The 15000-nt window shown below is 30.8% G+C and overlaps 2 protein-coding genes across 2 annotated transcripts; one reads left to right on the top strand and one right to left on the bottom strand.

The window, feature by feature from the left end:
* Positions 1 to 3524: 3524 nt before the first annotated feature.
* Positions 3525 to 7873, top strand: LOC112516659 (vacuolar protein sorting-associated protein 2 homolog 1). Its single transcript, XM_025123832.1, has 5 exons — positions 3525 to 3780; positions 5369 to 5499; positions 5657 to 5761; positions 6665 to 6925; positions 7588 to 7873. Exons 1-5 carry the CDS (start codon positions 3744 to 3746, stop codon positions 7729 to 7731), a joined length of 678 nt encoding a protein of 225 aa, XP_024979600.1. The 5' UTR covers positions 3525 to 3743; the 3' UTR covers positions 7732 to 7873.
* A 2185-nt stretch (positions 7874 to 10058) lies between these two features.
* LOC112517391 (E3 ubiquitin-protein ligase EL5-like) lies at positions 10059 to 10884 on the bottom strand. Its single transcript, XM_025124804.1, has one exon. It carries the CDS (start codon positions 10837 to 10839, stop codon positions 10282 to 10284), a length of 558 nt encoding a protein of 185 aa, XP_024980572.1. The 5' UTR covers positions 10840 to 10884; the 3' UTR covers positions 10059 to 10281.
* Positions 10885 to 15000: the final 4116 nt, after the last annotated feature.

Here is a 15000-nt window from a genome sequence, read left to right as displayed (position 1 = left end):
CACCCTTGTGGTTTATATAGATAATCTTTGTGATCATTCATCCTGATCTCATTAATTTATATGTTTGTTACTTTATACAATTTTTAAAAATATATAATCATTATATTTTTCTATTAACAAAATGATATTTGTACTTTTAATAATGAAAAGATAAATTATTTCTACCTTATAATTAATAATAGAATTAAGTAAGGGTTCAATTTTTTTTGGTAACTATGAGTTTATCTGTTTGTGGCTAGATTACGTACACAAACTAATCTCTGACGACTATGAATAGCCTGAAGTAATCATAGGTGAACCTTCATGGCCACAAGTGTTTTGACAACACCTGAGTTCAAACCTGAAAGATGGGATTTTTCACTACATCCCTTAAGGCTTAATCAGTGAACCCGTAACCTAAATGGTTAATGAACACTCATTTTCAAATAAACTAAAATTGAAATGTAGACGCTAGTTTTGAGATAAAAAAAAAAAGTATTTGTTATTGTGTTACATTCTATATAAATATGTTAGGGTGTGGTTCTGGTAAGAAGGAAAGTTATATGAGAAGCGTAAGAAAAGATTTCCACCATTCATTCAATCCTAATTTAATGTTAACATTATTGAGGTGTACCGAGATGCACAAGATTAATTCCCTTATAAGTGGGCATGAGACTAAGGAGTTGTTTGTTTATCTCTCAATAGTTACATAAAGAGACAGCATTTGAATCGTTAAGAGGTGAATCTTGTTTGACAAAAAAAAAATCTACCTCTTAATGGTTCCAAAACCTTCTGAATGATTTTGTATCATGAATCTCCCTTAACCATTCAACACCCTAATTTTATTGTATACAATTATCAGACAATTATATTTCATTTTGTACTATATCATCAGAGTCTCTTAATCATTATGAGTTATGACCACTTAATTATTCTGCACCAAACCATTCAGCAACTGTCAAGCAGCCTTTTAGAGTGATCAAGTGTTCAAATTTTTCTTATTCTTATCACCATAACTTTCTTTCTCAGACCATCATTCATCAAATATGTTAACGTAAGCATCTTTTTAGGAATCGGTTTTTATTTCATAGACTTGTCAATATATATATATATATATGTATGTATATATATATATGTATATATATATGTATGTATATATATATATATCATAATATTTTATTTGTGAGATAAATATGATATTTATTTGAATAAAATTATTTATCAATAATTATTATACAATATAAATAACATTGATGTTGATTTATAAATTATTTTGTTAGTTTGGTGGAATTATTATAATTAATTAATTGATGATGAAATATTATAATTAAACGAATATGATCATAGCATGTGAATATAATAATATCTTATTTAAAAATAAGTACCAAATATTTATTATTTATTATATATTATTTATGAATAATAATAATAATAATAGGAGGAGGAGGTTATGGTAGTGGATATATAGAATAAATAAGACCGTACAAGAGATGCAAGCTCATGAGAAGGTCGTAAGGGAGGCAGAAGCGCACGTGACCACCTGGCTTCTATGTCCCTTTGCTTTCAATCCCCCACGTGCCCTCCTTTCTCATGTACTTTTTTTCCTTCAACTGTATTTGTTTTATTTTAATTGATTAACTACGTTAAATTCCTGACACGTCATAATTTTAATGCTCTGCTTTTTTATTTAAAGTATTACTTCATTTTTCTTTTTTTACTATTTTAATTTCTTATTTTTTTATTTTTATTATTCTCATTTAAATGTGACTCATTTATACAAACCAATCAATTAAAATTTTTATGTAAATAATGAGGATTAATTTAATATAATTTAAATATTTAAAAAAGATTATTAGAGTTTATAATTATATTAATGTTTTATATTATAAAATAATCGAGATATTTATTAGAGTTGATGGACGATTGAGATTGATTTGTATTTGAAATTTCTCTTGTTTGATATTATTGAATAATAGTGAATAAATATGAGTATAATGTATGAGACGAATAATCTTGTGAGAATATGAGTTAAAATGAAAAGCATAAGAAATAATATACACTCTTGATCACCCTTAATCTCATTCCCACTCTCATGAATTGCGTTTATCACAAAAATTGATCTGATATATCTCGGTTCACCGGACCCCAACCCTAATGCATGATTGTATATGTGAAATAACAATTTGTCGTTATAAGTTATGCCTTGTAAAAGGTCTCGGTTTTATCATGACCTCTAAGATTTAAGGACCTCATCACTGTGTTATATGTCTTACATCATTTAAAATCTTGTTCACAATAAAAAAAAACAAACTACATTAATTTTTTTAATATAAAAATACAACTTATTTTTCTTAAACAAATTTAATGGTTTTATTTTTATTTGTCTTTTAGATATTATTTTTAGTTATTCATTAGACCAAATTTAATACATCTAATATTTTAATTCAACTAATTATTCATCCATAAATTTTTGACTAATTATTCATATATCTTCATAATGTTTTTAAAAATACTACGTATATATACAAATCAATATTCATATACGCAAAAAGACATCATATATAACCACGAGAGTGGTGTCTGATTGATTTGAGTTTTGCCTCCAAAGGTCAAGAGTGCCTCTCCAAGTTCAAATCCATAGAGGAATAAAAATCTCATTGTGGTCACAGATGTTCAAATGCGGTGACTCCAGACTACCCGCAAAATAGGTGATCGTCATATTGTTAGTCAGCTCGTATAGCGGGTTGGATATTCAGGTTAATGAAAGAAAAAAAAAAGACATCATATATTGGATTTTACATTATATATTGAACTACCATCTAAGGGGCCGTTTACCTAAATGCTTATTCGGTAGGTACTTACTGTTATAAGTCAACATTATAACTTATTATTTTACCGAGTAAGATTATAGTACATTAAAACGATATTGTATGCAATAATTTACCCGGTAAGCACTTACCTGGGTAAGAGTCGGCACCCTCACTTACCGAGTAAGACTCTCTATATTTATCATTGTTCTTACCGGGTAAGATTTTTGACTTTTGTTATATTCATCAGATAAGGAAAATTACCCGATAAGCACTTACTAGATAAGAGTTTAGTAAACAGACCGTAAATATCCAATTTAACCGGTAGATTATTATTATATCGAGTAATTTTATCCGCACCCTATTTTCATTATACTTGTAATCAGATAAAAAAATGACATGGTTTTACTAAATTGTCATCTTTTTTGTTTTATTTTTTTAACATCAATATATAACACCAATTTTGTTATTAATTTATTATTTTCATCATAAACTTATTTTTTTATAAATTAATTAATACATTATTTATCATTTACTTACCACTTTTCTCATATTTCTATTTCATAATTTAAATAAATATTATATCAAATGGGCTGAAAACATGATGGGCCCAAGTTTAATAAAGCCTGGCCCAATAAATACCATGAAGCCTGCTTTAACAACCTTATAGAGTTATGGTTATAGAGCCATGATCCACTGCAACAAAAGATTTTTGCTCGACGATTCTTGACCGTAGATCACAAAGATAGCCTAATATTCTTCCTTCTACGTGTTATTCGCCATTGACATCCACAATAACGCGTACCACTTGCAAAGCAAAAGCAATCGATCAGAAAGTCTCGAAAGGAAACCCAAAATCCTTGCACAAAAAGCAAACGCACAAGATTTTGAGAACCAGAAGAGAAGTTGTTTGGAGGGTTTATTGGATTTTGATTTGTGTTTGATTTAACAGTCACGATGAGTTTTCTATTCGGAAAGAAGAAAACACCCGTAGGTTCATACCTTTGATCCATGTTTTAATTTTGTGTTTCTTCTGAATTCGATTTGCGTAGATTTACATGTTATTTAGGAATCTGCAATTTGGATACATATGATCAGTACTATATTCATATGTTGTCAAATTTTGCTAATTGTATACGGATCAGCGGTTTATACACCATGATCTTAGAAATTTTGTAGTTCTATTTATCAGAATTTTGGTTAATTGGTTGAATATCGAATAAATAGTACAGGAAAGCTTGAAGTTGGGATAACGATGATTAGAGGACACATAGAATTGTTCAAARGATAAGAGAACTGTGTTTAATCGAATATGTGAAATCTTATGGTKCTCAGCTTGATTACTATTGGTAAAACTGAATCAATTTATTGTTCCATTCATAATTATGGAGTTTTGAACCTAGGGTTGTTGGAGGGAGAGAATGAAGGTTTCCTGAGCTGGTTATTTTTTTTTTTTTTTTAATTAACCTGATATCCAACCCGTTATTGCTAGCCGATTAATTCCAGGGCTATCACCCGGAGTCACCGCATTTGAATCTCTCCGTAGCCACAAGGGGATTTTTATTTCTCCTTGGATATGAACATGAGATCTCCTGGTACTTTTGACCTTTGGGGCCAAGCTCAAACCAATCATGCACCACGCTTGTGGTTTGAGCTGGTTAGCCTTGGGTTGGGTTTGGGGAGCAAAATTGGGGGGGGGGGAGTATTTTGTAAAGGAAGTTTAGATAAATTGTGAGAATGTAGTGTTGAATTGTGATACAAACACGCACACACATGATTCGGGACATGGCCTTGCGAGCTTGTATTGCCAGGCTAAATATGCCAAGTTTAGGAATGAGCATTTAATATGGCCGGTCAAAATCCTCATAGAGGCATGGCTTTGTCTCGGTGCACAGGGTTATAGGTTTAGTTGCTTACATTTGTCGATTATAATCGTTCGGGTACACATTTTGTTGTAACCTTCTACTTGTTGAGTTTAATACATTTGTCAAATTTTTAGCTTTTGATTTTTACAATTTAACTTTAGATTTTACCCTTTTACAGATTTGCTTAATGACATGACTCACAGTTTCACAAATTCACACACGTCATGGACTCACGATTAGGACGAAGCTGTAAATTTATCCTTCCAAGTTCTATATGAATATTTAATCACATACCATTTGTATAGTACTAATATGTGTGTGTATATATATACACCCATATGTGTGTGTGTGTGATTTTTCTTCTTCTAATGTGAATCATATTTTGTTAATATCCTTATGTCACACCTTGAAAAATGGCGCGTCCTGTGGCGTGTAAGGCTTGAGATTTGACCTTGCCGCCACGTCATGCCTCACGCCATTAGAACCTTGATTTTGATGAATAGGTTTGATATCTAAGCATGACTGTTTCTTTGTGCCTCTTCCCTTTTGATCTGGTGCAAAATCCATTTCAGTAACAGGGTCTCACTCGATTCCTGGATTCCGTGCTATCTTTTCTGTCTCATTTCTTATTTTCTTTATATAATCCTCAATTCTACATGTAAACCTATTACTTATAGCTTTTATTTTTCTGAAATAAGATATGGTTGGTATTTGCAGAGCTCCTACGGGAGAACAAGAGAATGCTTGATAAATCTATTAGAGAAATAGAAAGAGAAAGGCAAGGTTTGCAGGCACAAGAAAAGAAACTGATTGTAGAGATCAAGAAAAGCGCCAAACAAGGACAAATGGTACACCAATTTCTTTCATTGCTTACACGATGTTTATTTGCAGTTTTGAATCTTTTCGGGTTTTTATTCATTCATAATTTCATTTGATCACCTATTTTTTTTTACCCAAATTAGATGCTAATAATGTGTAGGTCTTAATGGTACTTTTTTCTCTCAGGGAGCTGTTAAGGTGATGGCGAAAGACCTTATCAGAACAAGACACCAGATTGAGAAGTTTTACAAGCTTAAATCCCAACTGCAAGGCGTATCGCTTAGAATTCAGGTACTATTTTCTTTCTTCTCTTTATATAAACGCATTCCTTTTCATTAGTTTTATCTATTTATATGCTTCAATGTTGTTGCTTATTTTGTTAGTTTTACCTTTCTGGTTGACTTTTTTTTTTTTATCGTTTGTTCTTCTTTTCTTTTTTCTCTCACTTTGTTGTTTGTACAAGTCGGGGGTCTTCGTGGAAACAACCACTCTACCCTTTTGGGTAAAGGTTAGATCTGCATCCCCCCCCCCCCCCCCGGGCAGGGGGAGGACATACATAGGAGCATATGGTGGCACGGGCCACCGCATCATGGTTTATGTTGTAAGGGGAAAAATTACGTTTCTAAAGAGTGTCACTGCATTGTTTTCTTTGGTGCCCTTATATTTTTTGAAATTGAACTTTGGCAGAAGTCTTTAATGGTGGAATTGGTAAGTATTGTTACCTTCATACCAAAGGCCCGGTTTTGAATCCCTTTTTTGTCAAATTTCTTAGTTTTCAGCTTATATTCTGGTGTTTAAAATTGTAGACAAGGCTCGAACATGGGTTCCTTCTAAACTAATATTGTGAAAATTTTCTATAGATTTTTTTAGTCAAATCATGCCACCACTTAAAAAAAACTTCTGGATCTGCCACTTATATTCTAGTGTTTTTTATATACGTCTTGTGTTTTTTTTTTCAAAATCGTAGACAAGACTCAAACATGGGTTCCTTCTAAATTAATATTGTGAAATTTTTATAGATTTTTCAGTCAAATCGTGCCCACACTTAAAAAAATTCCTGGGTTCGTCTCTGCTTCTGGGTGAGATATATTGGGTTCGTTTGGTTTATTCCATTTTGTTAGTGTAAGAAACACCAATCTAGAAAGAAGTGGGAAATGGTTATGATGGTTGATCAATCGTTTTGATGTTAATCAGACGTTGAAGTCGACACAAGCAATGGGTGAGGCGATGAAAGGTGTGACGAAGGCAATGGGACAGATGAACAGGCAAATGAATCTGCCATCGTTGCAGAAAATAATGCAAGAATTCGAGAGGCAAAATGAGAAGATGGAAATGGTAAGCGAGGTGATGGCTGATGCCATTGATGATGCTTTGGAAGGAGACGAAGAGGAGGACGAAACGGAAGAGTTGGTGAGCCAGGTCCTAGATGAGATCGGTATCGACATCAATCAAGAGGTAAATAATATTCCACTTTTTGTAACAACCCGTATCACAGATAAAAAAAGATTTGTGAGCTCTTATAAGTTAAAAGTTGGGCTTGAATCGTTACACTTATGGTATAAGATCTAAAAAAGAAGATGTGGGTTACCAATAACTTTGACCATGGTTTTAAGTTGATTTGGAGGTTATTGGGTAAGCCTACTATGAACTTGGGACGCCACACTTACCTCTGAGATTTGAAAATTAAAGAAAAAATTAAATTGTGTTTTTCGTCCCTATCGTTTGTTAGAAAATGTGATTTATGTCCGTGTGGTTGAGAAATTATAGTTTTCATCCATATGGTTTGTTATTCATTGTCATTTTCGTTCTTATGATTTACAATTTATTGTTGTTTTGGTCCCTTGTACTTAAAGGTAGGAATTTAGTCCGAGGAAGAAAATAGCAATAAATAGCAAACTGTAGGGACGAAAATCGTAATTTCTAAACCATAGGGACGAAAATGGTAATTTACTCTATTAAAGAAAAAGTCGGTGGGATACTAGTAATTTTCATCCCGGTTTTAAGTTGATTTGGTGGTCATTTGGTCAGCCTGGTGATTTGGGGTTTGACGTTACACTTTTGGTCTGAGATTTGAAAATAAAGAAACCAAGTACTAACGGAATATTATGAAATGACAGTTGATGAATGCACCCTCCGGGGCTGTATCGGTCCCGGCTACAAAGACGAAGGTGGCGCAGACTGAAGCACCAGCGGGTGCGACCGATGATGGTGGGATCGACAGCGATCTACAGGCCAGGTTAGACAATTTGAGAAGAATGTAAGTATCATACGTTTGTTTATCGGTCTTTTTTTTTTTTTGTACCGAAACCTTAAAACATCGACATAATTGGCTTGTAACATATTTGATCGAATTTGTGACCTTATATCGATTATATGCAATGACAGTGTGTTGAATTAATCTCACATTTTCTTCCAATATTTATGGTGTTTAATATTTTATTTATTGTTTCAGAAAATCAAAACTAGTTTATGGAATCTTGTAGATGGTAGTTATAAATAAAAGACAATTACTGGTTAGACTTGGGATTACGTGAGACTATTTTTTTACACTTGAAACTTCTCAGCAAAATGATGTAAAGACAACTTTTACAATGTTTTTGTTGTAAAGGTTCGGTTTCTTTACCTTCACAGCGTTTTGTTAAGAAGTTTCAAGTGTAAAAAAATGATGGTCTCACGAAAACAGTTTAGTCTCTCACGTAATTCCAACTCTTACCGGTTATTTCCAAAGATCTGTTCACAAGTTAAATATAAAATTAATGAAAAATTGCATTTTAGTTCCATTTTAGGTCACCAAACACGATTATTTCAATTCTCTCATGATTAAATTCTTTTTTTATTTATTTTATTCATTTAATAATTTCTTCAAACCAAACGTCATCTAATTAAATCCAATGATAAAGGATCTAATTATTAATTTGTGTAGCTCAAAAATAAAATTCATATAAAAAATAAAATACTTTGATTTTTAAATAAAATACAACTTCTTTTTGTTAATTCATATCAAATAATTTCAACATTGAAAAACTTTCATGGAAATTAATGACATCTTGGTTTAGTTTTTATACTTTTTTGAGTGACGAACAGATGATATTGACTAACAAAGTTAGGTTCTGGAACGATAAGAACTGCAAAGATATGAATGCTTTGCTCCTTTGATTTCAAGGGTGACGAAAATGCACCCGATAACAAAAGTTGTGCGTTATCAAAGAGCCTTTGGCCTAGCGGTATGTGAGTCTTTGGCGTCCTAGGAGGTAAAGGATTCAAACCTCACTGAATGTGAAGAGAGTGTGTGAGTTTAATTGTTATATTTGCCGTATATAAAATATTATATACTTTAAAAAAAATTGTTAGTTTTTGCCGGTGTTCTAAAAGGCTCGTTATGGTATGGTATGGCATGGGTCAGGGCTTGTGTTTGACGTAACGTTAAGCTCGTGGCACGTCATGGTTGAACACAGTTTTTATAACGTGATATTTGATTGTTTTTTACATTCTTGGTATTACATAATTTAAATTATTTAATATCATGAACTACTTGAGTAATAGTAGAAAACATGTGTGTGTAGAGAGAGAAAGAGAGAGGTCCAAACGAGAACAGTAACTAAGTAACTAAATAAAGGAATACGAAAACAGTCAAACAGTCAACATAAAAGTGCCTGGGCGATGTAGGTCGCGGCCAAGGTCGTGCGAATCACATGTGATTCGACTATTTTCTTATTATCTTATTTGGTTACTGTTCTTGTATGAACCTGACTGATATTATTATATATGTAATACATAGATTTTGCCGTCATAAGTCTATCCCTTGAAACGTCGTAACCTCATTGTAACTTCTAACCCTTAAGGTTTAACCTCACCTCACGTTTATATATATATAGGGGACTAATCAAATAAGAACTAATTAGTTTGTGGTAACTGTGAGAACCAATATTAACCACAAATCAATAGATAAATTAGAAAATTTATAATTTTGGTAATTTTGAATTAAAATCTTAATGCAAGGATATTTTTGGTATTTTAAAACTTTCTTCGCTCCTCTCTTCTCTCTCCGGCCACCGTCCTCCGGTGATACTACAATGGTATCACAATGCATCATATATGTGCTTGGGTATCACATTGATGTCGTTTGTGTGGTCGATCGAAGATGTAACACAGTGGTATCACTATGCATCTTATATATGATTAAGTATCATAATGTATCTTTTGTTTAACATAGTCAATATTTTTAGGTATCACAGTGGTATCATAGTGGTATCACCGGAAGACGGTGGCTGGAGGCTGGAGAATGGTGGCCGGAGAGAGAAGAGAGGAGAGTTTTAAAATACCAAAAATATCCTTGCATTAAGATTTTAATTCAAAATTGTCAAATTTATAAATTTCCTAATTTATCTATTGATTTGTGGTTAATATTGGTTCTCATAGTTACCACAAACAACTCAGTTCTCCTTTGAATAGGCCTATATATATATATATATATATATAAATATATATATATATATATATATATATATATATAACCTTATTTTTTGTATACGAAATATTAATATGAATATGGAAAGTATACATAAATCATAATTACAATTTTACGATAATCAATAGATATTATTATCAAATTCCACTCTACAAATTTACAATAATCCGCAATTATTTGTGGTCTATTTTGTGAGTGAATAAGACAAGAGAAAATACAAGCAGGAAGCTCCTCTTCTATCCATTTCTCTCAATAAATGATGGCCCCACACCACACACCAACCACCAGTTCATTAAAAATCTCTCCTTTTTTGCTTAATTCTTGCTCAATCATTTCCTATTTTTCATTCATATATTGACGGCGGCGGTGGTGGTAGCGGTGGCGCCACCACCGGAGCACGGCAAAGTGGGCAGTCAATGTGAGAGTGCAACCACATATCGATACAAGAAGCATGAAAAAAATGGTTACAAATCGGCAATTTTCTCACTTCTTCTCCTTCTTCAAAAACGGACAAGCAAACGGAGCACTCGCTGACGTCATCTTCCAACTGGTTTTTATCTTTTTCTTTCTTGTATTTGAAGCTTGAGACCAAGCATATGGTGGTGGGGCTACCACCGGAGAGCGACGGATACGGTGGCGATGACATGGTGGTGGGATATCGGGTGCGGCGGGGGAGCTGGGTCTCTTGTTGTGAACGGCGGTGGTATTGGGTGGCGCACCAACGAACGATGATGAGATTGTAGACAGCTAGGACGATGGCTGCGGTGGCTACCACCACAAGACCGTAGTATAACATGGGGCCGGTTGGTCTTGGCGGTGGCGGTGGTGACGGTGGTGACGGTGGTGGTGGTGGTGGTGGTGGTGTGGTTAGAGGTTCTGGAATATTTAGATAACCTCCCATCCGGAGGAAAAGAAGAATTCCTTTTGTGGTTGCGGGAAAAGAAGTGTGGTTTTGCATACGGAAGGTTTATTGTCCATATCATTTATTGAATTTATTTAATTATGAATAAAAATGAGTAAATTAATATAAATAATACTCACCTATCGAGAAAAAAGAAAAACCAAAAAGGTATTTGCACACTACAACAAAATACATTTTGATTTTAATGTTTCGTTTTTCTTATTTCAATTGATGTTATAATTCAGTTTTATGTAGTTTTGAGAAATCGATAATATTTTTATTTTTAAATAAAATATAAATATAAAGATACATAAAAAAAAGTTGAAAAAAAGTTATTGATATCGGTATCAAACTAACTATTTATAATTTTACCTTTTCTTGTGATTTTTTTAATTCATTCTTTTATTTTTAGTTTAATAATATAATTTTTTATAAAGATAATAATTTAGTAGTTTGTTAAAACTCAATGATTATCCCAATTATATTTTAGACTTTTAATATTTAAAATGAGATATTTATTCTTTATTTGCTTATGTTTATCTTTAGTTAGTTATACGAATTCAAACATGAAACTTAAATAAATTGTACTTACGCTCAATTATTTGTAATCTTGATTTTTAAGTAATATGCATCAATGCACAATATTTAATGCTTTAAAAATGGTTTTTAAAAATTTGTGTTAAATGTTTTATAGATAAGTACATAATTATCATTACTAGTACTTTTTTTTTAAGAAATTACTTCTACCTTTTAGTACTTAAAAGAAAAAAAATTCAAAAAAAAAACCTTATGAACTATTTCATTTTGAATGATTAAATCATTAAACTGATTTTTATGAAAAAAAATCATTAAACTTTTTCATTTTGAATGATTGAGTTCTTGAATTATTTATTTGAATTAAAAAACTATTAAACTTTCTATTTTTTAATGAAAAACCATTAAACTTTCTCATTTTAATTGATTAATTGGCTGAACATATTTTTAAAAATTAAGTCATAGTATTTTCAAAAATTAGTTAACTTTACATTCTTTTAACAAAAAAAAGTTACATTAACCGACTAATAAAAATTTGATGGTTTATTTATTTTTTTCAAAAAATAAAATATAAAAGTTTAATAATTTTTTATTTAAAAAAATAGTTCAGAAACTTCGTAAACCAGTTTTTATACATAGGTTTTATATATAAAGCTTTATATATACTATCTTATTAAGCAAATTTACCAAAATCTTAAAGTCTTAAAATACTAAATGACCAAGATACCTTTTATATATTACTCTTACTCACTTTTTCACCCACTCCTCTCCTCACATACCTTCACCCTCTCACAACCATTTTTTTAAAAATTATAATTTTAAATTTACACTTTATATCCCTATAATTAGTTAATTAATTTACTTTACATCCTTTACTTTTAAATGTTTCATTTTAAACTTTTATCAAATTAACATACATAATCATGTATCAATTAAAACATGTTTAAAAAATACATTTTTATTTTAACAAGTTACACCATTATAATCGTCTCGTTAATACCTTCGAAATGAGTCCAATATTGAATGGTTTTTGACTTAATTATATTATTATATATTTTATATAATGTAAAAAATATTTTTAATATTTATGATTTATACTTTTATAGTTATTTATTTATATATATACTATATATTTTGGGGTTATGCTGTCCAAATTGCATTGTATAATATGTTCTTGGGTTTTTTTGAAATATATATATATATATACATGTATTAATTCAACCTTAATATGAGTTTCTGGACAAGAAAGAGAGTAATCAGTTGAAATTTCATTCTAAAACCCATTTTTTTGTTCTTTTTATGGCTTATGATCTGTCAAATTTGTATTTTTTTTATTGATTTTGAGTGTTTATCTTAAATTTCTTTGCTCTTGGTGTAAATCGAACACATTTGTGGAGTCGTTTAAGTATGTTGGATTTTAAATATATTGGATTTTAAACTGTCATACAATTTTTTTCATCGATAATCTGTAATTGGAACCATAACTCTTATTTATTCAAATTGTATTAATATGTAAAGACCACGTGTAACCTATATCATCGTTAAATCTTATCTTATAAAACCAGTGGAACTTCAAAATCGTTAAAATTCATGGCTTCTGTCGCATTGCATGGGTACACAACTAGTATATTGTTATATATGTTGAAAACGTATCAATACACGTTCATATATAGAAGCAGACATATAATCATACACGCAAGAATTAAACACATAAAATAATATAAATTATAACTTAAAATTCAAACTATAATGATTTCGATTGATTTTTATATAAAAAAAATTGTTTTACATGATTGGTTGATAATCGCACACGAATCTAGAAACTATAATAGAGTAAGGGTAAAATGGTAATTTTGAATGCAATACGATTTGATGGATATTGGATACATATAGCTTTGATTTTTGGTGACAACAAGAGAATAAATTTTCAAACGAGTCCACACTCCACACCAGTTTCAATAGTTTTCAAAAGTTACAAATCAACCCCTGGTATGCAGAATTCTTTACTTTCGAAGTCCAAAGAAAGGATACAAGCATGACGTTTTCAACGCCTGTCAATTCATAACAGAACATTCTCGAAAACAGTCCTGAGGTATTTGAAATTTTCTAGGAATGACATTTTTGGCCCGACTGTGCAAAAATCCTTTCAAGACAAGTCCTATTATGGTTCAACAATTGAACGAAGATTCTATTCGCAATGTTCTCGCTTTGTGTGACTGCGATTTATTTCAATTTTTGTGGAAATTAATTACATATATACATACTAGAAAGGTATTCATGCAATGTAACAAGATACATCTTTATTTTAATGTTTTATTTTATTTTTAATCTATGTTAATATAATACAGTTACATGGTTTTTAGAAACATAATGTTTTTTACTTTTGAATAAAAATAAATTTGAAAATATCATAAATTTTTTAAAAAATATTGATATTAATATCAAATTAACTATTAATTTTTTTTTTTTTACAATTTCTTTAATTTAATTTTTTATTGTAATTTAATTTAAGTTTAATAACAAAATAATTTATTTTTAACTTAACAATTTAATTATTATAAAGATAATAATTCAGTTAGAACTCAATGATTATACTTATTATATTTTAGATTTTTTATATTTAAAATAAGATGTTTATCCTATATTTGGTTATGTTTATTTGCAGTTAGTTATACGAATTCAAAAATAAAGTTTTAATAAGTTGTACTTACGCACAATTTACATGTAATCTTAAACTTTAAGTAACATGCATTAAGAAACAATACTCCATGCATAAAAAATGGTTTTTGAGAGTTTTTGTCAAATGTTTTATAATATAATATAGATAAGGTTTAATTTAAGTGAGAATAAGAGGTAAGGTAAGAAGTGTAAGAGTGATCTTTTATCCTTGAAAGCACATTAGGATGAGATGCATCAGATCAATCTTTGTATGAATTGTGATTTATATGTGGGTTTGAGATTAAAGGTGATCAATGGTACAGATCTCTTCTTATATTTATCACATTAACCCTCCTTCCCATATGATCTTTCGCATATATATATATATATATATATAGAGAGAGAGAGAGAGAGAGAGAGAGAGAGAGAAAGAAAGAGAGAGAGACTTGGGATCACTTGAGACCAGTCTATTTTCGTGAAACCTGTGAGACCATTTTTTTACACTTGAAACTTCACAGCAAAACGTCATAAAGGTAACTTTCACAGTGTTTTTGCTATTAAAATTCGGCTTTATTTTATATTCACGAAGTTATGCTGTGAAGTTTAGAGTGCAAAAAAATGATCTCACGAAAACAGACTGGTCTCACGTAAACTCAACCATATATATATATATATATTTGAGATCATGTGAGACCAATGGTTTTTCGTGAGACCCGTAAGACCAATGGTTTTTCGTGAGACCCGTAAGACCAATTCTTAACCCTTGAATTAGATCTATAATCTCAACATTCTTAATCACAAAATTTGCCATGAGAGTTCTCAATAATTACAAAATTGCCACTGTGCAACTTTAAACCATTAGATCATTAATTTATAAAATTGATCAATGAACATAAATTGGTCTCACGGGTCTCACGAAAAACTCTTGCTCTCACGTGAACCCAACCCTATATATATATATATATATAC

This window comes from Cynara cardunculus (assembly GCF_001531365.2).
Source record: "Cynara cardunculus var. scolymus isolate 2C chromosome LG 8, CcrdV1, whole genome shotgun sequence".
NCBI classification, from domain to species: Eukaryota; Viridiplantae; Streptophyta; class Magnoliopsida; order Asterales; family Asteraceae; genus Cynara; species Cynara cardunculus.
This window is presented reverse-complemented; position numbering and strand designations above follow the sequence as displayed.